Source organism: Cyprinodon tularosa, unplaced genomic scaffold, assembly GCF_016077235.1.
Source record: "Cyprinodon tularosa strain WSP-4 unplaced genomic scaffold, ASM1607723v1 ctg467, whole genome shotgun sequence".
NCBI classification, from domain to species: domain Eukaryota; kingdom Metazoa; phylum Chordata; class Actinopteri; order Cyprinodontiformes; family Cyprinodontidae; genus Cyprinodon; species Cyprinodon tularosa.
Window position 1 is genome coordinate 1,042,503 of NW_024039193.1, and position 27,777 is coordinate 1,070,279.

At 39.2% G+C, this 27,777-nt stretch overlaps 1 protein-coding gene across 2 annotated transcripts; it reads right to left on the bottom strand.

Moving 5' to 3' along the window:
- Positions 1-4,395: 4,395 nt before the first annotated feature.
- prkag3b (protein kinase, AMP-activated, gamma 3b non-catalytic subunit) lies at positions 4,396-26,235 on the bottom strand. 2 transcript variants are annotated; one of them, XM_038301429.1, is made up of 14 exons: positions 25,935-26,235; positions 24,377-24,437; positions 23,013-23,161; positions 22,858-22,939; positions 17,372-17,430; positions 17,221-17,266; positions 15,499-15,553; positions 14,167-14,293; positions 13,909-14,074; positions 10,794-10,831; positions 10,552-10,698; positions 8,004-8,097; positions 6,982-7,040; positions 4,396-4,628 (listed from the first exon to the last, which is right to left on the bottom strand). In XM_038301429.1, exons 1-14 carry the CDS (start codon positions 25,950-25,952, stop codon positions 4,572-4,574), a joined length of 1,158 nt encoding a protein of 385 aa, XP_038157357.1. In that variant the 5' UTR covers positions 25,953-26,235; the 3' UTR covers positions 4,396-4,571. The 2 variants fall into 2 exon arrangements, with proteins under 2 accessions (XP_038157357.1, XP_038157358.1); XM_038301430.1 differs by lacking the exon at positions 6,982-7,040 and having other exon boundaries at positions 25,935-26,234.
- Positions 26,236-27,777: the final 1,542 nt, after the last annotated feature.

A 27,777-nucleotide genomic window follows, 5' to 3' on the forward strand; every position in this document is an offset into this window, starting at 1 on the left:
CTCTTTTGAACATTTAACCCTTAATTTCCCTGATCCAAATTTCAAGGCAAGAAAACCTCTTCTTTTTGTAACTTTGTATCGTCCACCAGGTCCTTACTCTGAATTTTTAGATGAGTTTTCAGAGTTCCTTTCTGATTTGGTATTAAATACTGACAGGGTCATCATAGTGGGAGATTTTAACATCCATGCTGACATTGAAGGCGATAGCTTAAGAGCAGCCTTTAATGCTATCTTAGACACTGTTGGCTTTGTTCAAAATGTGAATAGTCCCACGCATTCTCATCTTCATACTTTGGATCTTGTGCTGACATACGGCATAGAATGTGAAGAAATAACAGTATGTCCTCACAACCCTGTCCTCTCTGACCACTTTCTAATAACCTTCAGGATTACTTTAACAGAGTTCTCCTCCCCCAAAAGAAGGTTCAATTTTAGTAGATCTTTATCAGATAGTGCAGTTATACATTTTAAAGAATCTGCTTCACTTTCTCTCTCCTCTGTGTCACTGAGCAGTGCTGCAGAGTGCAAAAGCTTAGCTTATTCCCCTTCACAGGTTGATGATTTTGTTGATGGGGTTGCTAGTTCTCTGCGTATTGCCTTAGACAACGCAGCTCCTTTGAAAATGAAAACCGTTAAAAATAGAAAGCTTGCTCCTTGGTTTAATGCAGAGCTGCGTACTTTGAAGCAAAATGCTAGGAAACTGGAGAGAAAATATCGCTCCACAGGCCTGCGAGAGTCCTTCCTAGTCTGGAAAAATGGTTTACTGCTGTATAAGAGGACCCTTTGTAAAGCAAGAGCAGCATACTTCTCCTCATTAATAGAGGAGAATAAGAATAATCCTAGATTTCTTTTTAATACAGTTGCCAAACTCACCCAGAGCCATAGCTCTGTTGAACCGTCCATTCCACCTGCTCTTAGCAGCAATGATTTTATGGGATTCTTTATAAATAAGATTGATCTTATTAAAAATAAGATCATAAGCACTCCTCTATCCGCGATTGTACCTGAGGTAGTCATGGAATCTGAACCGGGTTTAGACTGCTTTGATCCAGTTGAACTCTCTGAATTAGCAAAATTATTGTCTTCATCTAAGCCTTCAACTTGTATGTTAGATCCAGTTCCAACCAGGTTATTTAAGGAGGTATTCCCTTTGATCTCCTCCTCCATTTTAGATGTGATTAATCTATCTCTGTTACAGGGATATGTACCTAAAGCTTTTAAGGTTGCTGTAATTAAACCTCTGCTTAAGAAACCGTCTCTTGACCCAGATGACTTGGTCAATTATAGACCTATATCCAATCTTCCTTTCTTATCCAAAATTCTTGAGAAAGTAGTTGCCAAACAAGTTTGCGATCACTTACACCATAATGAACTTTTTGAAGAGTTTCAGTCTGGCTTTAGAGCTCATCATAGCACTGAAACAGCTCTGGTGAAAGTCACTAATGATATTCTCATGGCCTCAGATAATGGACTTGTATCTGTGCTCGTCCTGTTGGATCTTAGTGCTGCATTTGATACAGTTGACCATAATATTCTTTTAGAAAGACTTGAATATTTTGTTGGAATTAAAGGAACAGCACTAGACTGGTTTAAATCTTATCTATCTGATCGAATTCAGTTTGTTCATGTTAATGATAGATCTTCAACACGCTCAAAGGTTACCTGTGGAGTACCACAGGGATCAGTGCTAGGACCAATTCTCTTTACTTTATACATGCTCCCAATTGGTAGAATTATTAGACAGCATGGGATTAATTTCCACTGTTATGCTGATGATACCCAGCTATATCTGTCTATAAATCCAGATGAAGCTAACCCATTACATAGATTACAGGCATGTCTTGAAGACATAAAAACCTGGATGACTCTTAACTTTCTGCTTCTGAATGCAGACAAAACAGAAGTTATAGTCTTTGGACCAGAGTCTCTGAAAAAGAAACTGATTAGCCAGTCACTTCATTTGGATGGGATTAAACTGATTTCAGATAATAAAGTAAAAAATCTTGGTGTTATTTTTGATCAGGACCTGTCATTTAAATCCCATATCAAAGAGGTTTCTAGAATTTCCTTCTTTCATCTGAGGAACATTGCAAAAATTAGAAATATCCTGTCCAGGGGTGATGCTGAGAAACTAGTCCATGCATTTGTTACTTCAAGGCTGGACTATTGTAATTCTTTACTATCAGGAAGTCCACAAACTGTAGTTAAAAGCCTTCAGCTGATCCAAAATGCTGCAGCCAGGGTTCTGATGAAAATTAAAAAGAGAGATCATATCTCGCCTATCCTGGCTTCTCTTCATTGGCTTCCTGTTAAATCAAGAATAGAATTTAAAATCCTCCTTCTCACATATAAAGCCTTAAATGGCCAAGCACCATCTTATATCAGAGATCTGATTGTTCCTTATGTTCCTAACAGAGCACTTCGCTCTCAATCTGCAGGTTTACTAGTGGTTCCTAGAATTTCTAAAAGTAGAATGGGAGGCAGATCTTTTAGTTATCAGGCTCCTCTCCTGTGGAACCAACTACCAGTTTTAGTCCGTGAGGCAGACACCCTGTCTACTTTTAAGGCTAGGCTTAAAACTTTCCTTTTTGATAAAGCTTATAGTTAGGGTGGCTCAGGTTATCCTGAGCTATCTCTATAGTTATGCTGCTATAGGCTTAGACTTTTGGAGGACATAGGGACCCCCATTTCATCATTCTGCTTCATTCTCTCTCTGTTCTCCTATTCTGCAGAATCTGTTAGTTCAATCTCTAACCTTCTGCTCTCTCTGCTTTTCCTCAGAGTAGTTTTGCCTCGTCTGTTCCTGTTTGGCTGTGACGTCATCCTGGAAAGAAACATCAGCTGTGCTGCTTCCATCAACACCCTTGTTTATAGATGTTGGAGATCGGCCTGTTTTCCAGTGTGGTCCTGTTTCTCTGGCCGTGACTGAGTGGATGTGTTCTCTTCGTCCTCTGGCATGGGAGCTGCCTTGGAGCTCGTCTGCCTGGCTGTGTGTTTCCTGGACGGGGCCGCCTTTTACAGCTGCTTTTTGTATCTCTGTTTCTGTCTCCTTGAACCCCAGTCGGCCTCGGCAGATGGCCGCTCACACTGAGCCTGGTTCTGCTGGAGGTTTCTTCCTGTTAAAAGGGAGTTTTTCCTCTCCACTGTCGTTACAAGCATGCTTAGTGTGGGGGATTGTATTTGAGTCAATGAGTCAATGCAATCAACTGGTTTTCCTTAGATAGAAAACTTTGTATCAATTTGACTGTATGATCTGGTTGAACTGTAAAGTGCCTTGAGATGACATGTGTTGTGAATATGGCGCTATATAAATAAACTGAATTGAATTGAATTAGGCCATATCAATTTAAAATACAAGTAAAAAACATGTTTGCAGGAATTTAAATTTGGTTAGATTTTGTTTTCACATTTTAAAATCATTAAAAACACTGGCTGCGTTTTATATTGTGACTCTGAATTCCTTTAGGTTAGATAAAAACTAACCATATGCCGATTTGACAGCATATGCTGTTCTAACGGGACAAAGGACTGGGATTTTTTTAATTTCTTAAAAGAGGCGTGTCAGATTTCTAATCATACTGCCACCTCTGGCCGAAACACAAAACTGCAGCACTCTTCTGTTCCTTCTTGCAGCTCGATTTCATACTTGACAAGGTTTTTTTACATGGAGATACCATCGGTGTCTGAGTTGAGTTACATGCAGGTTGCTTCTGAGTATCAACCAAATCTATCTTGAATATAACCCTTAGATTTTTTTGCTAGATTGGATCCATTTAACACACTTGACATCACTTGCGGAGAAACAGAGCAGCAATTTCTGACTCAAAGTACATTCAGGAAAAATAGGCTAAACTTCTGAGGTGTCAGTCTCCTCATTCAATGATGTTTGTTGTAAACGGTGAAACAAAAAGGCTACTGTAAAGATATTTTTTAATATAAACTTACTAAATGTCCTTTTAATAAACATCCAAAGCTCCTGGAACCTAAGGTAAAGATAAATACTGAACACAAAAAGAGAACCATGTGCCTTCTTATGTTTCCAACTCTGTGCGGACCTCAGGATCATAGAGAAGATCACAGCATGGCTGACTTTGATGTCTCTTTTACTACAGTGCTCATTGAGTTATAGCGAATGGTGTATCTCAACCTTCCCTGTTCTTTTGTAACCGAATAAACAATAAACCAGCAGTAGGCCTCATATGTTCAATGTCGGTGTTTTATATCAAAGATAAAATGATATTGTACTTGGTGACGGAAAGGTATTGTTCACAGTGATAGGACTGTAAGTACATCTTATCATTACAGTTCTTTTGGAGCAGAGACTGTTTCTTTTCACCTTGGTGTATCCAACACTTGGCCACAAGTTCATCTCAAATCATAGCTGGTTTAGAAATATTTCCATGAGCATCTTCAGTTTTATTTCCCTCCTTTTTTCTTCGTCTGTCACTCATTCAGAAGCTTTGCCTTCATGGAAAAGCTGAATTTGTTGTCCTGGCGCATCCTGCTCCTGTGCCGTTGTGAAGCTCTGCTCCAATGGGCTTTACTTTGTCATGTTATCATCCTGTTTTACATCACCCGCTGCCATCTTGTTTTCCTTTACACTTGAAGGCTTGGCCACTTGTAAATATCTGGAAACAGTTTTAGTGAGAAAACCAATAAGAGTAGCATAAAAACCAGTATTCCTAAATTATTTCAATCCAGACTTGTCAATTTTAGTTTGTACTTGGACACAAAGTTCTCCAGGTCTTATTGCATAATGTAGCACATTCAGATCCTAAGTCTCTAAGTCTCACTTCCTAACCAGGAGGCTTTTTCAATTCAAAATGTCAGAAATAGAGTTTAGTTGCTTTATACAGTAGTCCAACAAAGTCTTGTGTTTGTTTAGAAAACATGCAAATTAAAAAGGACCATCGGGTCCATCCCTTTGGAATGGGGTCTTTGGTGCCCTTTGTTAGCCTGCAATGCCCCATACCTGTCTATGTCTCTGTTGTTTGGGAGGAGCGTGAAGGAAGCCATCTATGTTAAAGGAAAATTCCGGTTTTTAACACTTTTAGCCCCTTTTCTGTAGTGTCCAGGATGAAATCGAATGATTGACACCAAAATTTTGACGATTGGTCCTGTCTCGGCTATTTGGCTCATGCAGAAAATGCATGAGCTCTTACTGTTTTACTCTTCAGAGACTCCAGGGGTCTCATTTATAAAGCTTCTGTATGCATAAAACGGGTCCTGTTATTTGTGTATGCCAACAACCATGCAAAGGCTATGATTTTTATGAATCCCTCATGCAAACTCTGCTAAATAAATGAGACCCCTGGTGATTTCCAACAAGTGAAGAAGACACTAAGTATTCTTGAAAGTTTTTAAATAAACAATGAGCAGTAACTGAGCAGCTGGTTTGGAAAAGAGAATATTGATGCTAAAGCATGAATGCAATGCAGACTGTCCAATGCATCAGGCTAGCAGGATCTGGCTTTTAAAAAAAATTTTGTCTTCATACAGTTGTGCAAAAGGACTCACCAACCTTCTTAATTGTAAATATTGAAAATAACATAAGGAGGGCAAGTCTTAACAACAGCTTTTAAAAGACCAACTTGTCACATACAATAAATAAACCGAATCAGTGTCTAAGATGGTTTGTCAACCCCATGGTTTAACAGCAGACCAAGCAGTGGTTGAAGAAATATGAGTTTAGCCTTATAATATATCTTTAATTCATTCAAGTCTTTATGCATCACCATCACAGCATTTCAGATGGGTTTTAAACTGGATGTTGACTGGAAAGAACTTGAGTGTTATTTTTTTTTACTACTAATAGGAAACATCCAGCTTCCTTTTCCTACTTCCTTCCTTAGTGCCAGCAGTATTTGGACAGTACTTGTCATGTAAACTGTTGCCGCTCTTCCACTTTGGCGTAAGAGTCCTTACATGTACATTATTCAGATAGAATCACAGATTGCAAGGCCCTCAGATGTATGTAGATTATGGTTTTAAAGTACAGCCAAGTGTTCAACCATCCTCCTTCCTGCTACATTGTTGATGTTAGGTGCTGTGATGTACTGTACTGGATCTCTCAAAAAGTTTCCAACCTTGGTCCCATGTGTCCTAAATTCTTTTGGTAGTCCTGCTATTCCTAGCAACTTTGCAAACCTAAGTCATGCTACCACATTGCCCTGAGAGATGAGAATCTATTCTAAATTAAACAAAATTTCTGTTTCTTCTATTGTCCTGTCATATATTTAATGATTCCCATGCTAACTGAGACCTGTAAATCTAGGACACTTTATCAAACAGTGCTCATTTAGTCTTTTAGTTATTTAATCTTTGAACTTTTAGTCATTTAACTTTTGTATTTGGCCTTATAATAAAAGCTTCTGGTCTGAGATAGAAACTATCAATGTTCTTGAGTGTTTTTCACTAGATATATTTTTTCATGCTGAATAATGGACTGAATATATTTTGAATTAGAAAGATCACCACTATTGGCTTTTCTTCGTGTTACTCTCTGTGAATGGCAGAAAGTAAAGGACTAATGTAATTCCTGTTTTTATAACAGCGACCTCTTATGTTTAACTGATGCCTTCGTTTACATACAAATGACTACTAAGTGCCCTCCGACATCCTTAAATCTTTTCTGGTTTTGAGAACTGGCAAGGTGTCAATCAAAAATTAATAAAGGATGGTACTTCCTTTTACACAAACCAAGACCAGTCAATGCATTCACTAGACCAAAGTCTACATGCATGGAAAGACTAAGGTGTACTACGACATAAACATACTGGAGCCATTATCTTACTAGTGCTTTTGAATCCCAGTGACATTACTGAGGAAACCTTCTCCCATCATTGATGTCATGTTATGAAATCAAGTTCTTGTACATCACAGAAGATTTGGGGGAGAAGATTTAGAGCTCAAAAGGCAGCAGTAAGCTTCAGATTCAAGCTCAGACAAAGCAGCCACTGATAGCGTGGATGGGCTTCCTACCTGGGATACTGGCTTTTCATAGGAGAGATGGATATTGTTGATGGTTGTTGATGATGATACTGAAGAGGCAGATTGGTAAGACATCTTGGCTGTTTGGCAAGATGTCCAAATATTGGCAAAGGCAGAAGAACTGAGTAAAGTCTTAAAGTTTTGGTAGAAAGTTTTCCAGGCCATGAATCTGCAGTTTTTTTAAATTCTTCTTTAAATTCATTAGAGTCAGCTTTTTGAAATCCGAGACTAAGGTTCTCAACTGGAAAAAGAATAAATGATTTGAGAGGGTCTGCAGGAGATGGATAGATGAACTGGAGTTTCGTCAGCAGGAAGGCAGTCTCCAAGAAAGATCTAAGCCAAAGGTGTAGCTGGGTTCATCTCTCTACATGTAAACCCTCATCAATGGTCACAAGAAAGAGAATCTGACTGCAAGAAGTAGGGGAAGTTTGCTCTACCTAATGTGACCTGATAGGTTTGAAAGATTGATCAATTCAGGGGAGTTTGAAACACAATTTTCTGCAATGCCACAAGGTGGAGGTTTACTTTAAAAATGTATCGGCATGCAATGTATCTTGGCCTGGAAGCGTTCTGTCTCGTCTCGAGCAAAATGGGATCTGTGAGGATGTAGCCGGGGAAAGGAATGTCTGGGTTTCTCCCATCAACCTTCCATGCCCTTGACCCAATCCTGGATATAAGTGAAATACATTAGGGGATTGATGATTCATCCCACCATTGACATAAAGGATGCTGGGAAATACATGTTTAAAGGGTGTTGCCAAAGAGGTGACAAGAAAGGAAGAATTTTATTTGTTGGTAGGAAAGCAAACAAGGAAAAGGGGGATTAAGAGGTATGCCTGGAGTTAGGAAAAGGAGTAAAACACCCTTAGTGCATTCAAGAATATGCTTTTCCTCGGGAGGAGAAGGAGTCTTTTGAAATCAGAAGGTAGAACGGTAGATGGGTAGGCATATAAAGGACAGAAGAAGAAGTGGGTGAGGGAAGGGTTGTTGTTAAGAGTACAGAGCATCAATACCTGCAGGACTGAGAACCAGAGATTGCAGAATATCAGAAAGAGAGACAATCCCCCTCACCACATCTTCTCTGTCGACCAAAACTAGTCGATGAACCTAAAGAGAAAATACAACACAGTTTGGTTATAACCCTGCATCAATATTTCTTTATGTTCAGTGTTTCAGTTGAAATAACCACTGTGGTGTTATGTTTCCTATGTCCTAACATGAGGACATGCAGCTCCTCTGCTTTTATCCTGTGTTCTGCAGTATTACTCCTATCAGTCAAGAAAAAAAGAGAGCTAGGAAGAGGGTTTTATTGCTCTCAGCTCCTCTAGCATAACAGAGTTAGCTCATGCACAGAACAATTAGCCATGCTCTCAGGTAGTTTTATTTAGAAACTTTTTTGAATATGAATTTAAATAAAGACATTTGACTTTGAATGTTTCCTTTTTAGTTGACATTATAGGCCATGTTAATGTATTTTTTCCATTACCTGTATAACTCTTTTTATTTATTTGTATAATTTCTCATTTATATTTGAATTAAAAAATTAACAGACAATCTATGTGATTGGCAGTGATAAGTATCAGGCCAGTTAGCAGGCCTCATGCCCCATATTCAGTTAATTACTGCCTCCCAGACCCTTTGCTTTGGACCTGTCGCTGGCAACTCCATGTCATTTGCTTTCCAAGTCTCCCCGTCGTATCTTCATTGTGTGCTTATATAAGTCTGTCTGGGTGTAAGGCAGGATTGTGTGAATCTGACTGGATGAATGTGAAGTTGTTTCTCTCTACTTGTCAGGTTTGCTGTTTGCCTCGCCTGCCACTCCCACTGCTGCCGCACTGATTTAGGCCCAAGTATTAGCAGGGCCTGATGCCACCCCCGTTTTTTTATTTTTTTTCTTGATGCTGCAGCACTGACAGCTCTCTGGGTGCAGGGTTTGGTACTTCAGTGGGCGCTGTCCCATTCCTGGCTGCCTTGCCTGGGTCCCTGGCCCTGTGGGGTCCCCGCTTGAAGGTGGTTCACCCCCAGACCTCAGACCCTCATCTCTCATCCTGATCCCCCTTGAGCATGACTGGCCCCTGGCGGAGCCTATGGACTTGCTATCGCGGCCACCTGGGACCCAGGCACTATGGCCTCCGGGGTCGAGTCCCTCAGGGACTGAGCCCCTTTGTGGTTTGGCCCCTCAGGGGTCAGGCTCCGGTTGCTCTTGCCTGCTTTTTCTCTGGTGGGTGCGGCCATCCCTATGTGTGCCCCCCTTGTGTCCCAGTGATCCGTCTCTGGATAAAGGGGCTATCATTGCCTCCTTTTCTGTCCAGGGCCCGGTAGGGTAGGTCTGGGGCCGGCCACACCAGCTATTAAGCAAACATTGCTCCTGGAGAAGCTTTGTGAATCCTTTGTTCACGAGCAAGGTCATGCATTCGTTTCCAGGTGTTGACAGATACTTATCCCCAGTTGCTGAGGATAAGTTGGTTTCAACTTAAGCAATAACCGCTCTGCTCTCTCCATGTGGTGATGCTGTTTGACAACACCTCAAATCTATCTAGTAGCAGGAGGTGCAGGCGGAGCAGTGAACGCTCTCACCGGTTGATATAAAAACTCTATGTGAACCCACTGCGTTTGCCATAATCAACGCACCCAGTCTGAATGAAACAAAAGAATGATGCAATGACTGAAAGATGTTACTTTAAACAGCCATTCATTATCTTCTGATTTGATTTTGGTTGCATGTTAGCTTTGGCCGATGGAGTTAACTCCAACTAATATAATTAACAGTATCTTAAAAGTCGATCAGCTTTGCTTGTTTCAACAGTTATTTCATGCCTAACATTTAATGTAACTTTTACAGCAGTAACTCAGTGCGGCTTTGGTTAAATTTACACCAGTTAAACACAATAAGATAAAAAAAACAGCTCTGGTAATATAAGCCTTCCTGTGTTTACTCTTACTGTGGTGAGTCCAGTAAGAACTAACCGTGTCATCAACCTAGCAAGCATTGCACAGGTATGTAATGTCGACAATGGGTGAAACAATAAAAAAAAATATATATATTTTAAAGTAATTATGAGTTTTGACAAATTACAAGAGGATTTTTTTTTATTGATAGGAAATTTTAAAACACATTTAGGAAAACATATTTAACTAGTCATGGATAAGATTCATATTAAAGGTTGCTGGTGAAGATTTTCAGTCATCCAAGTCATAGTCATTCCAAAAAAGTAAAAAAAAAAAAAACAATCCACTGGCCTTTGTTTCCTTTATGAGACATAGACAGGTATGGAGCATTGCAGGCTAACAAATAAGTCAAATGACCCCCATTCCAAAGGGGTGGACCAGTTCGTCAGTTTCAATTTGCACGTTATCTAAGCAAAAACAAGGCTTTGTTGGGCTACTGTATAAAACCTCGAACTCAATGCTATTTCTGACATTTTGAATAAAAAAACTGAAAGCGATGGATGGGAAGTGAAACATCTTCAAACTTGGAAAAAAAAATCCAGTGGATTGTTTTTCTATAGGGTACATACAGTAAGACACCTAAAGTCCTGCAGCTGCAGAGATCGGTATTACCTCAGCCTTTGCTATACGGTCAATGATGGTCTCCAGAGTTTCGTGGGGATAACACTTGAGGACCCCTTCCACCCAACAGGATCTTGATGCAATGGCCTCTTTCATTGTCATGTTTAAATTGTTGTAATTCTTTTGAGCTGCAAGGTTCTTAAAACAGTAAAAAAAAAAAAATAATTTATGAAAATGTAAAAAAAAATCACAATAAAAAGATAGTTTAATTTATAGAGATTGAGTAGACTTACAATGACATCAAATCTGGAGTACAGTGCCACAACTTTGCCTGAAACAGTTAAACAAGAACATTATGACACACGGCTCAGGGGTTTGTCCCATCACATCTGAAGTAAAAAAAAAAAAAAACTGATCTGGGACTACTATCTGCTGCTTGGTGAGGCCAACCATATTTTATTAAACTGTGGTTTCTGTTCTCTAGAACAGAGGTCTTCAACATGGGGTCCGCCACCCCTAGGGGGTCCACAGAGGAACTGCATGCTGGTCGCGAAAGTGTTGGTTGATTAGACTTTTTTTATATCCCCGCTGCAATGTTTTCCAGTATTTGAAATGTCATTAAATACACATAAACATGAATTCAACACACTGTAGTAAACAGATAAATGGAGGTCAAATATGTCTTTCAGTCATCAATGCACACAGTCAGCGACACACAGGAGCTCTTTCAAGCTGGACACCGTTTCATTCACAACACCTGTCCCATCAACCAGGAACCAGAATCAGAAATACTTTAATAATCCCAGGCAGAAATTACTTTCTTTATAAGACTCCATCTGTAATAGAGTGACTATAGAACCAGTTTGATACTTATTTGACATTCATACAATATATAATTAGGGGGTCCCTGCTCCATCTCGCCATTAGTGTGGGGGTCCTTGGCCAGGAAAACGTTGAAGACCCCTGGTCTAGAGGAAAATCCTGAAGAAGAATGCGAGTCTAACTAGTCCATGTCCCGAAGCAGGCACTTCATGCTGGAAATCCCTGTGGCTGAAATATGTGGCTACATAAACAATTTTGAAATAAATATTTTGACAAACTTCCTCCATAAGTGGTATTACCAGTTATCACAAACACACGATGGTAGTTGCTGCTGCCAGAAGGGAACATCATTAAAATTATCAAGAATTTTGGAGCAGCAAAAAAGGAATAGGAACGTTTTAGCCATTGCATTTTAATTTTAATTTTCTCGTGTCCTACTTTTCTTTTTTGACTCTTAGTTTATTTACGGTTTTTACTATACTTATTGTTTTAAAAATATGATTATAAGTCCTAGTCCACAAGTATCCTCCTTGACATTTTCACCTAAATTTTCACATTATGATATATGTTTACATTATTTATTGACTACATCTAAAACTCTCAAAAATACTTTAAATTTAAACATAGATATGAAATAATATAATATAATCTACAATAACTTAAATAATATCATTGTACCAGGTCATCCAATCATTTCAGTTTAGTCTGTCAAATCAGCTGCCTGTAGTGTCTTTGAATGTCCAGCAGGTGTCAGTATTCTGTGAAACAGTATCAATACAGTTTGGCAATGTGTTCATACAGGTGCTGGTCATAAAATTAGAATATCATGAAAAAGTAGATTGATTTCAGTAGTTCCATTTAAAAAGTGAAACTTGTATATTATATTCATACATTACATACAAACTCATATATTTCAGATGTTTATTTTGTTTAATTTTGATGATTACAAATGACAACAAATGAAAATCTCAAATTCATCATATCAGAAAATTAGAATATTGTGAAAAGGTTCAAAATTGATGGCCCCTGGTGCCACACTCTAATCAGCTAATTAACTCAAACCACCTGCAAAAGCCTTTAAATGGTCTTTCAGTCTAGTTCTATAGGCTACACAATCATGGGGAAGACTGCTGACTTGACAGTTGTCCAAAAGACGACCATCGACACCTTGCACAAGGAGGGCAAGACACAAAAGGTCATCGCTAAAGAGGCTGGCTGTTCACAGAGCTCAGTGTCCAAGCACATTAATAGAGAGGCGAAGGGAAGGAAAAGATGTGGTCGAAAAAAGTGTACAAGCAAGAGAGATAACCGCACCCTGGAGAGGATTGTGAAACAAAACCCATTCAAAAATGTGGGGGAGATTCACAAAGAGTGGACTGCAGCTGGAGTGAGTGCTTCAAGAACCACCACACACAGACGTATGAAAGACATGGGTTTCTGCTGTCGCATTCCTTGTGTCAAGCCACTCTTGAACCACAGACAGCGTCAGAAGCGTCTTGCCTGGGCTAAAGAGAAACAGGACTGGACTGCTGGTGAGTGGTCCAAAGTCATGTTCTCTGATGAAAGTAAATTTTGCATTTCCTTTGGAAATCAAGGTCCCAGAGTCTGGAGGAAGAGAAGAGAGGCACTTCATCCACGTTGCTTGAAGTCCAGTGTAAAGTTTCCACAGTCAGTGATGGTTTGGGGTGCCATGTCATCTGCTGGTGTTGGTCCATTGTGTTTTCTGAGGTCCAGGGTCAACGCAGCCCACATACCAGGAAGTTTTAGAGCACTTCATGCTTCCTGCAGCTGACCAACTTTTTGGAGATGCAGATTTCATTTTCCAACAGGACTTGGCACCTGCACACAGTGCCAAAGCTACCAGTACCTGGTTGAAGGACCATGGTATCCCTGTTCTTAATTGGCCAGCAAACTCTCCTGACCTTAACCCCATAGAAAATCTATGAGGTATTGTGAAGAAGAAGATGCAATACACCAGACCCAACAATTCAGAAGAGCTAAAAGCCACTATTAGAGCAACCTGGGCTATCATAACACCTGAGCAGTGCCACAGACTGATCGACTCCATGCCACGCCGCATTGCTGCAGTAATACAGGCCAAAGGAGGCCCAACTAAATACTGAGTGCTGTACATGCTCATACTTTTCATGTTCATACTTTTAAGTTGGCCAACATTTCTATAAATCCTTTGTTTTTATTGGTCTTCAGTAATATTCTAATTTTCTGATATGATGAATTTGAGATTTTGTCATTTGTTGTCATTTGTAATCATCAAAATTAAACAAAATAAACATCTGAAATATATGAGTTTGTATGTAATGTATGAATATAATATACAAGTTTCACTTTTTAAATGGAATTACTGAAATCAATCTACTTTTTCATGATATTCTAATTTTATGACCAGCACCTGTATGCTTCAAGATGCCTCATTAAACCATCACTAGTGTTTTCTATTTTTCAAGCATCTCTGCTTCAAACATTTCTCCAGATGCTTTGTGGCCATTTAACCAGCAAGAAGATGACCTCAGCAGTCAGCTTATACTGACTGGAAGTATCTGGAATTAAAGCGGATGACTGTCCTACCTTGTTCGTTAACCACAGGAAGGGCTGATACTCTTCTTTCCACAAAAATAGCCAAAGCTTCGTAGACAGAAGCAGATTCCTGGACCGTTGCAATCTGCCTAAATGTACCAATGGGCACCTCGTTGATCTGCTTTTGAAGAAACCTGGGTTTGGGAATCATGGATCCCTACAGAAGCAAACACACTGATGAGACGAAGTCTGGGCATTTCTACAGCTTCAAATGTAATCTGGAGTTACACCAATTGACTCCTTTCTTACAAAGATGTGAAGGAACTTTAGGATGCGCTTGTGAGTCAGGATGTGGAGGACATTTCCTGAAGTTGGGTCAATAACCGGCAGCCGGTGGATCTTATTCTTTAACAGGGAGTAGATGGCATCAAACAAACTGAAGAGACAAAAATATTTCCTTAGACTTTGACACATTAAGAAAATACTGCTTGATTTTCTTCCTTAAGGAAGATAACTCTGCTAACCCACCTGTTCTGATTGTTTCTGTTTAACAGTTAATGTCTTGGTGGAAGATTTTAAAGATTACAGTAAGAATGAGAAACTGCCAACTGCTGGCCTGCATGTTCAGGAGGTTTCATTTGAACCTGAAGTCTGCAGTAGGTTTATTATAGTTAACTGAAACAATTACAAATGGAGAGAGCAGTTTTGTTTGGTGGCAGGCCTTCGGGGTCGGATGACAGGTCATTTGACTGGCATTCAAGTTTTTGGTTTGTATTAGCGTTTAGCTTTAACCATAAAACTACAAAAAAATAGAATAAATATTCTGTGATAGTGACAGAGATGCAACTGTAATCTTTGCTGTTTCTACTATTACCACTAGATGTCATTAATGATCCTGTAAAGAGTATTCCCTGAGCATTTTTTCTTACGATGAGCCCCCCTCTCAGTCAAAAGTATTGATGATCGTCCAAAAGTGGGACGTACAACAACTGATTCTAAAAGAAAAACTTTTTACTTAATCTTTTAATTTAAGCATTTAATTCTTATGCATTTAATGCTTTCCATTTCAATTACTAAAACAACATAAATATGTTGTCTGGAAGTTGGTAAGGAATCAAAATGAATAAAAACTTAAACCATATTATAAACCTGTGAGCTGCTTTGATTAGCTCTGATAGCTCAGTGTGAAAACCAGCTGATCCCAGGCTGTTCTCTACATCCAGTCTGTTCCTCTGCTTGCTTTGGATGTTTGTAAAAGCTGAAGGTGAACTCAAAGAAAAACTTACTTTTGGTTGATAAAAGCTTGTTTATTTTATCAACTGGATCTTTAGAAAGCAAAACCGCTCCCAGCCCTATTTCATTTTACTACTTAAGAAATAAAATATCTTCATGTACCCCTTGCAATGCATTCACAGACCACTAGGGATATGTGTACCCCCATTTTGGAATCACTGCTCTAGATGCATACATTTACCAAACTAGTTAATGTTAAGCTATATAAAAAAAATTTTGATTTAAAGTAAGTAAATATAATTTGAAATATAATGTTATTTAACTGAATTGAAAAATGACTTCTTTTTTTATTCAAGTGGAGATTAAATAATAGGCTGAGGCAGTAAATCAAAAGAACATTACTTTTACCTGGACTCAGGTTTGATGCTGATGAGCCTGTTTACAGAGTACTGTAGATAGATTTCTGCAGGAAAAACAAACACATGTTAGAAACACACGTTAGAGTAAAGGAAAATGTTGTGATTGTTTAATTTCATTGATTTTGTTTTTCTGCATTAGGGCCTCTGGGTATAAGTGAGGAGACTGCAATGGTTTTGAGATAATAGCCAAGTTCATACTTCAGATCTGCAGTCTTAAAAGGAAGACAGACAATTTTTCTTTGCGCTTTTTAAGCAAAATTTAAGATCAGACCAGGATTTACTGTTTCTTAAGCTTCATTTGATCAATGTGATCCTTGTTACCTGCTATCGCTCCTCCCACCCAAATGTCTTCAGACTTTTCTGAGATCCTGAATGGAAATCTAAGCTCCTATATACCGCTGTGCATACATTGTGTAGCTGTAACCCTAATAAAGGCTGGTTTAACCAAAGACTAATTATCTCAAAGGCAAATTATTTACAAAAAATGTGCTAATTGGTTTTAATTAGTGCTGTCAAAATTATCGCGTTATTAACGCGTTAACGCGAGGCCATTTTAACGGCGATAATTTTTTTAACGTGAGATTAACGCTATGTGGTTTTATGGTACAATTTTTCCAAGTACATCCCGCTGCAGCCTGCGGGGAGGCGGGGCTATTTTCCCCCAGTCTATGTATTTCTCATAGGCTTCAAGAGCGGAGCTCCTCAAGGGAAAAAGACGCTCATACACTGGGTGACGCTAGTGCCTTTTCTTTAAGCCCCACCACCAACAAACAAGTTGAGTGTCTGGTAACTAGTAGCAACCTGAAATACGCTGAGAAAACTGATTACTGAGGTGAAATGGAATCTCGTAGCAGCACTCTTGCCGTCTGTGTACGCAACACGTCGGTATCGCGTGTGTGTGTGTGTGGGTGGGTGTGTCTGTGTGTGGGTGAGTGGGTGTGTGTGTGTTCTCATTTTTGTTAAGAGGCTGAAAAGTAACTTTCTAGAGAGCATAGACTACCTTCATCTAGTGATGTCGGTCTATTGATTTTGATGTATTGATTGAAAATTGTTCATTATTACCTTGGTTAATTAACATCTAATTTTAACTCTACTAAATTTTATAGCAGTAGGATAAAATGCTTGTCTTTGTTCAAAAGACTGTATTAACTGTAAAGACTGTCTTTTACATCAGCCTGTTTTCAGGGCCTTTTTTTTGGCTACATATTTGTTATTTTTTGCTACATGCCTCCCCATCTTCTTGCCATATGTTTCTATGGCATAAATCAGTATCTGTGACCTGTTTTCATTTAAAAAAAAGAACATTGGCACAAACCTAGCCTGTATGTATTTTTTTGTATGTCATCGAGAGTATTTAAATGATTTTCAATCAGGAAAAAAATGTGCGATTAAAATGCGATTAATCGCGAGTTAACTCAGGCATTGATGCGATTAATCGCGATTAAAAAATTTAATCGATTGACAGCACTAGTTTTAATATATAAATTATCACACAAAAAAGGATCAGAGCATTATCTCAAGTCACATTTTAGTTAAAGACTACCATAAAAACCATTAGGTTAAGCATTAAGTAAGCTTTTGGTATAGTGGTTAACCCTGATTCTCGGATATAAAAATCAATTTGTTAGAGATTTTAAAATTTGCAATAATGAACCATGAATCTAATTAGTTATTCAGATGAGGTTAGAAATCCCTAGACTCTTGTTCAGACCTCTCCATGTCTCTATCTTGTGTTCTTCCAGTTCGTAGATCTGAACCTGCAGACAGAAAGAACATCCCGTTTCTGTCAGTGCAACAATCAGAGAAGAGTCCCATCAGTTACCAGAGAGATCAGTTATTGAGAATTCAATTCTGCAGCTCACCAGAGGAGACTTGTAGTAACGATGGAGGATATTAATGAAGTCCGTAATAGTAAGCATTCCTGCAAACACAAGCAGAATTTTCACGTTAACCTTCTTTCTTGGTGCAAGACATTAAATTACGAATTGTAAACGGCTGCAATTTTTCATGCTGGGAAACAAAAATCTGTAGAAACATCAGTTGCCTGTTTCTACTGCAAAACTTTACTCAGAACTGATGTTGTGGAGCCTTGGTTTCAGTTCAGATCACAGGTCTGAGTTTCTGGGTAGATTACAAACATAGATCTGCTGATGTATTATGCTCCCTCTAAGTTTTGCACTGCTAGACTGCTGCTTTGGAGGTTTATCTGCTAAAAGAGGTAAAAAGAATCAATTGAGTTTATGCAAATGTGTAACTTCAACAAAAAAATGTGAGGCAATGTTTTGTGTGGGAAGTCAAATTTTAGCAGAATGTGCTAAACGTAAAAAAATAATCTTTGAAGACAAAGTGGTAGTTAAAAGTGACCAGTTCTTAGATTAAGAAACCTCTTGAACCCAAGTGTTTCCTTACTGTTTAGAAGCTTAGCATGCATTTTTAAAGCTGCTACCATTTTAATTACCGTACAAGTGTCATGAGGAGCAGAGCATTTGTCCTGTTTGTAATACAACACTCCTAACTGCTGACCTGCTTTCCTTTCAAACATTTGAAACCAGAGTGGAATCTGAATGCAGGTCATTCACCTGCCTAACATCTTCATGTTTAAAAGAGCCTTAATTCTGTTCACTGCACAGCTCATGGATACATTGAGAATGTGAATAAATCATTAATATTTTAATTCAGTTATTCTAAAATACATTTTAATATTCCACAGCAGACAAACTGAAGCCAAAAGGCAATTTCAGACTGAGTTCCTTTATTATTGAATTACCATATTTCCTCTGTCTAGATACAACATATAACCATAGAGCAGCTATCATAGAATGTGAAGGAATTTCACCAATGAAAATAGATAAGGTGCCAGAGGTGAAGCCATGATATTTGATCTCTCAGTCAACATTGATCAATATTTGATAAAACCACATCAACAAGGGATTAGTACGGAATCCATTCTACTTGGATACTTCAAAGACCCATGTAAGAATTGACAGTGGCTGCCGGAGGTCAATGAATGACTTTGTAGTCGCATTCTTCCACCAGCAGCCACATCGATCACCACCTAGTGTTGAGCTGGATACTCTGGAAGAGGAGGAAGCTCGACATACTCTGCAGTCCAAAGAGAGGAGTGAGGATCCGCTAGGAATGTCTGTTGGAGCCCTTGGTAAGGGACATACACAACTTGAACCTCTGGGGAGATGCTGGAGACATGGAGAATAAGTCGACTATGTTGTCTGCTGGTATTACTGATGCAACCGGCCGTAACTGTGGCCATAAGCTCTGTGGTTCCTGTCGAAGCTGCAATCCCGAAACCTAGTGGAAGACACCAGCAGTAAGAGGTGCTTTCAGGCTGAAGAAGGGATCTTATCTAGCCCAGTTGGCTTGTGTAACCTCTGAGGCACCAAGCAGGTATTGTGAGGCCACTGCCCGGGCGGTCGCAGTGGCAAAAAATTGAGCCTGGGGGGAGTTTGGAGAGACAATCAAGAAAGACTATTGGTTGTCCTCGAAGCAATTCTGACAAACCATCCGGCCCCTCAAGGGGAGGAAGCAGTGCTTTGCTAACTTTATTTTAGTGGGAGTGGGGAGCTTCTGACCCTGAATGAGGACATTGTCAGAGGGTGGATGTTGTTCGGCACCCTTTGCTGACGCATTTTTTAACATCATGACACCTGAGACAGTGACCATAGATTGGCAGATAAGCTAGTGGTTCTTCTACATAAGAGAGGGGATCAGAGAGTGTGTTTCAAGTGACAATAGTGTGTCCCTCCTCCTAAGACCTAAAGCATGCACTGGACTTGTTCGCAGCTGAGTGTGATGCAGCTGGGCTGAGAATCAACTCCTCCAAGTCTGATGCCACATGGTTCTGAACTCGAAAAGGGTGGCTAATTGACTCAGGTTGGAGAAGAGTTCCTACCTCAGATGGAGAAGTTTGAATATCTTGGGTCCTGTTTACAAATGAGAACACAACAAAAAACCGGCTGTTGTAGTGAAGAGAGAGCTCAGCAGAAAGGCTGGGCACTCAGAGAGGAGCTTGGTCATTCAGGAGAGGCTCAGACTAGAGCTCATTCTCCTCCAGTTTCCTGAGCTTGGTCAGACATCTTTTTCAGATGCCCCCTGGACATGAAAGGGCCTGGGGAGAGGGAAGTCAGTGACTCGCTGCTCAGACTGCTGCCCCGGCAGCCTGGTCCTGGATAAAGCTGAAGATGAGTATGAGTAATTGCTTTCTTCTCTGAAATAGTAGAACGGACTCATAAAAGTGCATCAGTTTTTTTAAACAACAGGCTAAACTGTTTAAATAATTCTTTTTAAGGGAATCTCCATCCTATTTTTAACAAGCTAACAAAAAGGATTCCTGACATTTTAGAGCAGTGGTTTTAAAGCAAGGGTCATTAATCAGCAAGAGGGGAGTCTAGAGATATTTTCAAAGGTAAAACTAAAATAAATTGAGATATATAAGATTGTCTAAATATTAAAAAAGGCAATGGTATGCATTCTCAGCTAATATTGCCTATCGGTTTATGAGTCAGAGACTACTATTTTCCCAGCTAAAGGTGTTTTTTTTATGGGAAGAAATGGCACCAGAAACCATTAATATCTAAATGCCAGAACAGATTACGTGAGTATAAATTACAATAACAGCTTTATAGATCTTTGGATATTCTCACTGGGCTTTTGACAGTGCAGTTAGAAAATGCAGTAATCATGCCACTAAACAGAAGAAGAAAAAGAACAAACGCGGAAAGGTTGTCATCTCAGATACTTCTGAAACATCCCATAAACTTTATATTTTCTCTGAAAACATCTCAGATAGCTTCAGACGTACTCAAACAGAAGCTGTTCCTCCTAAGAGTAAAATTTCTAAAAACAAACTGAGCAGCATGGTGACAGGAGTGACCAGTTCTTTATAGCTAGGGGAAATAAACTATTTTTCCAGAGCAGACAGATGTTTGAGGAAGGAATGAAGGAAGACATTTAGTTCATGATAGAAAAAACAATGCTAAACAGAGGTAGAGAGCTGTAAAAAAAAAAAACACTGCATTCAACATTCAGGCTGTTGACAGGTCCTTTGCAATCAGTTAACTTCTTATAGAGGACCAGAACATTTCTAACAATGCGACGATCAACAGGGGAGACCAATCTGCATGTAAACTCTGCAGACCAATAGCATTGGACTTCTCCCTCCACAAGATGTTTTTTTAATTTGTTTGTACCTTTTTGAAGTCCATTCTTACATCATTTATGTTCAGTAACTTCACTTTATATATAGTTCATCTCTGTACTAACCGTCTGTGGTCGGAAAATTTAGATTTCTCTTATTTAATATATTGATTTATGCTATTTATTCACTGAAAAACTCAGTCAGATTCACCTGCAAGGCCATGTTTGAGTGAGGCGTGTTTGGAGAAAAGACATACTTATTCCCATAATAGGCTAGATTCTTTCTCAAGGTTTATTCATTTCATGTTACTGTTTAAAACAAAGTGTCTGTAATTTGTTTTGACTCTGGCTACTTTAAGTAAGTGAGGCATATGCCTCATGTAAGTATGATGAACTGTTCTCTCTTTGCAAAAATAAAATAAAGTGCAGACTGAGTGAAATCCATCAATCATTGTTCATTTAACTGGGGTGAATAGACACATGGTTAACCAGTCAACCACTGAAGTTGAGTGTAAGAACCATCTTTTACACTGCAAAAACTATCTAGAAATAAGTAAAAATTTCTTAAATTAAGTGTATTCATCCTTAATTTTAGTAGGTAAATGGGATAGTTTGACAATTAAATGAGTAATTTTACTCTTAAAATAAGATAATTAGATAATATGCCCTTGAAATAAGACAATGAAGTTGTGTTTTCTTATTTTATTCAATTGGCAAAATGTCTCTTTTACCTCCTCAATTCAAGAACAAATGCACTTATTTTAAGAAAAAATGACTTTTCTTGATTTTGATTTTTTCCAGTGTAGGAGGCTTTTCTGAGGATCAGAAAACAGTAAATCCTGTTAAAAAGGATGTAATTTTAAGATGTCCTTAAGCAGAGCTTTTTTAGTGGTTGAATGTTTCCCAATTATTATGCTTTTTTGTCATATCCATTTAATCTCCATAATCTCATATTGTTTGGTTTAACTTTAACCCACAAATCAGCAATGGCTGCTATTGTATGCAAACCCAGGGACTCTTGCAGGATGTCAGCTAGAAAAATGACTTAATTTCAGAATCAGTAATGCTATTTTCATATTCTACCTTAAACCTCTGATCGCAGAGGAAGCAAACAGGTAAACATTTACGTGGCAATATTGGCTGAGAATAGTTTCTGGAGTTCAGAGCTTTAGGGCGCATCTAGTTTTAATGATTCTAAAGTTTGTTTAAAAAAGTGAATCCACTAGGTTTCTAAGGTATAGAAGCAAATCCTTACCATATTCAAAATGAAAAAGCATTTTCTGAAATGCTTTTTCATTTTAAGAATGTGGCTGCATTGTTTGACTCATATATGAAATTAGTAATCAATCATCCTGTTTGCATTTTCATTTTCTTCTTTAACACCGCTCATCCTTTTACTTCATTAAAATGAAAAAGACATTTGAGATTTATTTTTCACAATGTACCCCAGCAAATAGATACCAAAATTCAATTTGAAATTTAAAATTTGAAAATGAAAAAGCATTTTCTGAAATGCTTTTTCATTTTAAGGATGTGGCTGCATTATTTGACTCATAAATAAAATTAGCAATCAATCATCCTATTTGCATTTGCATTTTTTTCTTTAAGACTGCACATTTTATGCCATAATCAAAGAGAAAACACAGCGCACATTGCTTTTCCGTGTTCGTGGTCTGCCTGCAAAGTACTGTCCATAACTCGAAAAGGAAAAAGCATTCTGAGCGGTGGGGGCAGCACAGTGACGTCAGCAGCCGCTCTTCCTCTGGTCCTTGCTGACCGGGCTACCCATCTTGTTCAGTAGGGGGCACTGTGCACGTCTGCATTGCAGTACATTGTTAGCATGCCGGCGGGAAACTCAGGAGCATTCGCCATTGCCACAGGTCCGTTAGAAGCAGGCACTTGCTTTAAAGCAGCAGCGGCCTCCCTCAGTAGCTCTGCCACTGTTTTGGTCATTGCGGTCGTTAAGTATGTCCCGATAGTCAGACCGGCAATTCAACCAGTTTTCTGCCGGCATGCTTACAATGTAATGCAATACAGTTGTGCACAGCGCCCCCTACCGAACAAGATGGAAAGCATTTCTGGAAATGCTTTTTCATTTTAAATATGGAAACGATTTGCTTCCATATCTAAGGTGTCCACTAAGAGTAAACCAGCTGAGAATTCCTCTTTACAAACACTGAGATGTTTCTTTGCCCACCTACAAAACACTGCAGCTTGCTGTCCCACAGGGGTGCTGCTCTCACACCGTTAGCCACCAATGCAAAGAAAGCTTTCTTCACCTGAGTGAGAAAGAAAATTAATTAATAGAAAAAAAAATTAAGGAATTTATGCCTTTACTGTCAGAGTTTGCACCTGCAGTGTTGTATCAAAAATGACCAGTTTGGAGCTTCTGGGCATGGCATCGTAGCAACTGTGACTTTTCATGAAGTTCATGTAAATGTAAGCGTCAGGGTCTGTTCCTGCAGGAGGCGCCATGGGGTACGTAGCATATGAAGAGGCACCTACAAAAAAAAAGAAATAACAGCAAGGGAGATAAAACATGAGGAAAATAATATGTCATAGGTGAATGTGTAGCATCAGTGATGCTACAACACATGCCCACCGGCCATGCTGCAGGTCAAACGATGGGGTTGCCCAGGAAGAAATAGCCTATACCAGAGTGAGTCTTGCATAACATGTTTACAATATAAAAGCTGTCAGTTTTTTGGGTCGGTTTTTCTTTAAAAATATGCTTTTAAACTGTTCAGCCCAGCAGAGTCGAAAGTGCGGCCCAGGAGCCATTTACAGCCCTCACTATGGTTTTCTGAGGCCCTTCACCAGAATTCAAAAGTTTGCCAGCACAGCAGTTGCTAGGCTGCAACATCAGTAACATGGGACCTTGAAAAGAGGAGGGGCCACACTGCAGTTCATTTAGACCAGTAGTTCCCAGGTTCACAGGAACCTTTTTGTAAATGTGACTGAAAATATTACAAAACACAGTTTACTGTTGAACTGGTAGAACTGAACTGATAGAATTGAAAATAATTGAAATAATTTTTACAACATTTGTTATAAAAAAAAAAATAAAAAATACATACTCTATGGGCTCTCAGTACTTTAGACTGGACACCATTGGTCTAAGTCCATAGATAATAGGCTGAAGTTGGTACACATTTCTGTTTTTGTTTAAAGAAATAAAATCTTCATTCAGCGCCTCACAGATCTATTTCTGCTGATTGAGAGTGAAGCAGTTCTATGCAGAATTCCAGTTCTGTTGATTTTCAGCTCTTAAATAAAAAATATGCAATCATTTTCTGCACAACAGGAGTACAGGCATGGTGAAGAGGGCCAGGAGACATAAAAAAAAAAAAAAACTCTCTTTGGGTTTCTGTTTGGAGATAATGTAAATGTTGATGAAATCCATATTTTTGAATCTGAGTAGCACCGAGACTCAACACTGACCCATGAGTTCTATTTTTAGTTCCACTGAGGTCTATCAGTCTGCAGGACACCCTTAAAAAATGCTCCTTTTAAAATTTCGGTATATTTAAAAATAGTTCATAAAGTTGCTTTGCATTGAACAGCTAATATATTCAATCATGATTAATACCTTTTCAACAAAACATGATTGAAAGCATTTCGAGCACTAAAATATGCATCGATATTTTCAACAGTTAATCAAGCCAATTCTGAGGAGCAGCCAACACCGTTTGATCTCTTTGAAAAGGATTAACTACCTTTGCTCCTCATGGAGAGGACTTCCTCTTCCTCATACTCATCCATCTCAAACAAGGGGACCTTAAAGACAGAACAAAAGACAATTATGATGGGTGCTTGGACATGGACGCTGCAGGATTATGTTTATGAAAAACACACCTACAAATCTCCCGAATGGCTTTGCAGTGGCCTAGTCAAAGTCCTGACCTTAATCAAATTAAAAATGCTGATCATGCTCATTTCAAAAAAAAAAAAAAAAAAAAAAAAACCCAAAAACAATCCACTGGACCTTGCTTCCAAGTTTGAAGACGTTTCACTTCCCAATCCAGGAAGCTTTTTCAATTCAAATTTCTGAAATAATTTTGAGTTTGAGGCTTCATATAGTAGCCCAACAACGCCTTGTTTTTGCTAAGAAAACATGCAAATTGAAATGGAAGAACAGGTCCACCCATTTTAGAATGGGGGTCATTTCATTTGGCTTCTTTTGTTAGCCCCATATCTGTCTATGTCTCTGAAAGGTGGTCGTTAAAGGGAACTGTTGGCCTGGCTGATCAGGCGAGGTCTTCTGTTCTCCTGTAAAGCAGTTGGGTTGCTCCAATATCTTCAAATGTTGCTGAGTTATAGCAAATTTTCAAAAAGAAGTGGATCCTGATTTTTTCACAGCGTTGTAAATGTTGTATGTAAATTGCTGCAAAAAATTGACTGTAGTTATGTTGCTAAGGGGGTCCAACCAGCCATTAGGTCAAGGGAGCTAAATTCATTGGAGTCCTGAAATAAAACTTGTTAAAAGCTGCAGATGATGTATTTGAAACTGATAACCACTCAGAAAGATGATATCTCCAAGGATTATTAATGAAAAAAATGTATTAGTTAAATATGTGTCACTTTGTGTCAGCCATCATATATGTGGAGGTATCAGGACTAAATGTGCAAAAGCTCCAAAAAGAGGCCTGTTTTGCACTGGAAAAACAATCTAGAAATGAGCAAAAATGTCTTAAATTAAGTGTATTTACAATTCATTTGAGTAGGTTAATGAGCTGATCTGCCAATGGAAGGAGCATTTTTATTCTTAAAACAAGATATTTAGATAAAATGCACTTGAAATAAGACAATGCTATTGTGTTTTCTTTATTTTAAATGTAAATCGTCTTGTTCTATTGGCAAAGTGTCTCTTTTACCTCCTCAATTTAAGAACAAATGCACTTATTTTAAGAAAAAATTTGTGAAATTCAAGTAGCTATCAGCAGGGGAACCTCAGAGCACGCTTAACTTGCTATAACCGTTCACACCTGCTATCAGTGCCCATCTCAGGAGTAATAGTGTGAAGTGTTTTCATCTTCACATGTTGTACTTAAATTGACAAGCTATACTGAGAATTCAAATAGAAGGTAGAGACGTAGCATTCAAGAGTGTAAGAGTAGCCGGCCTGTTTTTACTTTACAGCTTCTCAGTTACAGAGAGGTGTCTAAACACAGATACCAACATGCACAGGAAAGGGGGGGGTGGCGGGGGGGGGGGGGGGGGGAGATTTGGGGGGAGACTCTCCTTGCAGAGGTAAGTCTCTGCAAGGAGACTTACCTCTGCAAAAGCCTCCATGACCAAGAAGACTGGTAGATCTACCTTTGTGGAACCAAGGTGTTCAAAGAAGGGATTGGCATCACAGAGCACGGCAGTCTGTGCCGAGTGGCAATGTTGGCATAAAAACCATCTCAGATGAGGAGGCGATGAATATGAAGGAGGGAAGGCATGGTGAAGAGGGCCAGGAGACACACAGGAAGTGCAAAACAAAGAGTTTGGTGATGGAATCCTGTACTGCGGACAGCTGGGTCCATGTGCCTGGGAGAGACTGAGGTCTAAATCTGGAGCGAGGGGTGGGAGGCCTGTGGCATTTACAGAGGGAGAGAGAGGGAGGGGGAATGGGTGGGTGAAAGCAGAGGGCGGACAGAGACCCTACATGCTCATGCAAGAGCAAATATGAGATGGGACGTCTTCATCTGCCAGAGTTAAACCAGGGAAATGTCTCTAAATAAACATCTTTGGACTTTAAACATCCAGACTATGACGGATGGTGCAGTGGTTACACGGTGCTACTGAGGAACAGTGGTGGTGCTCAGATGAAACATTCAGGCTTTTATCAGAGTATTTTAATTTTAGTTTCTTTAAAAACAAAGGCGAGACCTTTGAGCCTGACAGTATCTGCCTTAAAGGGTTGAAAGTACGCAGCTGTCCTCATGAGAGACCGAGATATTATTAAAAAAATAGAATTTTAATTTATGGAACTTCTCATGGCCAGTAGTTTTTTTTCTGTATGTTATTTCTAGCAAGTATTAAAATATTTTTAACATATTTGGAGAAAATGCATTCAGCTTATTATTATCTACAGTGTAAATCCTGTCAACCTCTGTAATCCACGCGAAGCATCAAACCCGGCTTGGTTCTGTCCCAGTGGTTCTTGAATTTTCAGGAAATTCTTTAAATGAAGGAATGTTCTTATCAGGTTCTAAGATATCAACGCTAAACTTTGAGCTTCTTCTTTATCATGTTGTGGTCCACTATACTGAATAATCCACAAATCCTCTCTTTAAAATCTCTGGCTGGTTTGGATAGAGTTGCTCTTGTAGGATGTTTGACCCCGCCTCCTAATTCAAAGCATTGTTCTTGGTTGAACATGTTGGAGTCGGTATAGCAGAGCTAACTGTAGCATTCAATCCTTTCATCCCTGGAAGGAATTAAGTTTAAGTGTAAATTCAATCTGGAAGATTCATCAGCTTCACCTGCAATGTCCTTGTTCAGCTCCAGCCAATCAGTGCAGGGGCAGCACCTTCTGCAAAGCTAATCATCTTTCACGATCCCCTTCATTTAGCTCTGGCCTAGCTTCCCTCTCCCGCACACCATCTCATCCCTCTTTCTCAGACTATGCTCAGTCCTATTCATCCTCTGGCCATGGTTGAAGACTTCTCTAATCCTTTTCTACACTAGGTTACTCATCCCAGCAGATGTTGATTCATAGCATCAAAGTTTTCTGCCGGGTGCAAAAGAGCTTATTTCATTTATGTCTATCTGCTTCTGTCTCCTTGAATCCCAGTGGTCCTCAGCAGATGGCCGCTCACACTGAACCTGGTTCTGCTGGAGGTTTCTTCCTGTTATAAAAGGGTTTTCCTCTCCACTGTCTCTACATGCATGCCCAGTGAGAGGAATTGTGGAGAGTCAATGAGTCCTTGCAATCAGCTGGTTTCCCTCAGAAATATGTTGAAGAATATGATTGTGTTACCTGCATAAATAAACTGAATATTTTTCTAATTGCAGCTTTTCTCTGTGTGAGTCTCTCCGGGTTGAAATGAGAATGAGGACATGTCGCTGACTCATCATCTTAATCCTGCAGAAATTCAGCCGATCACTCATGTTTCCTTCAGAGATAAGT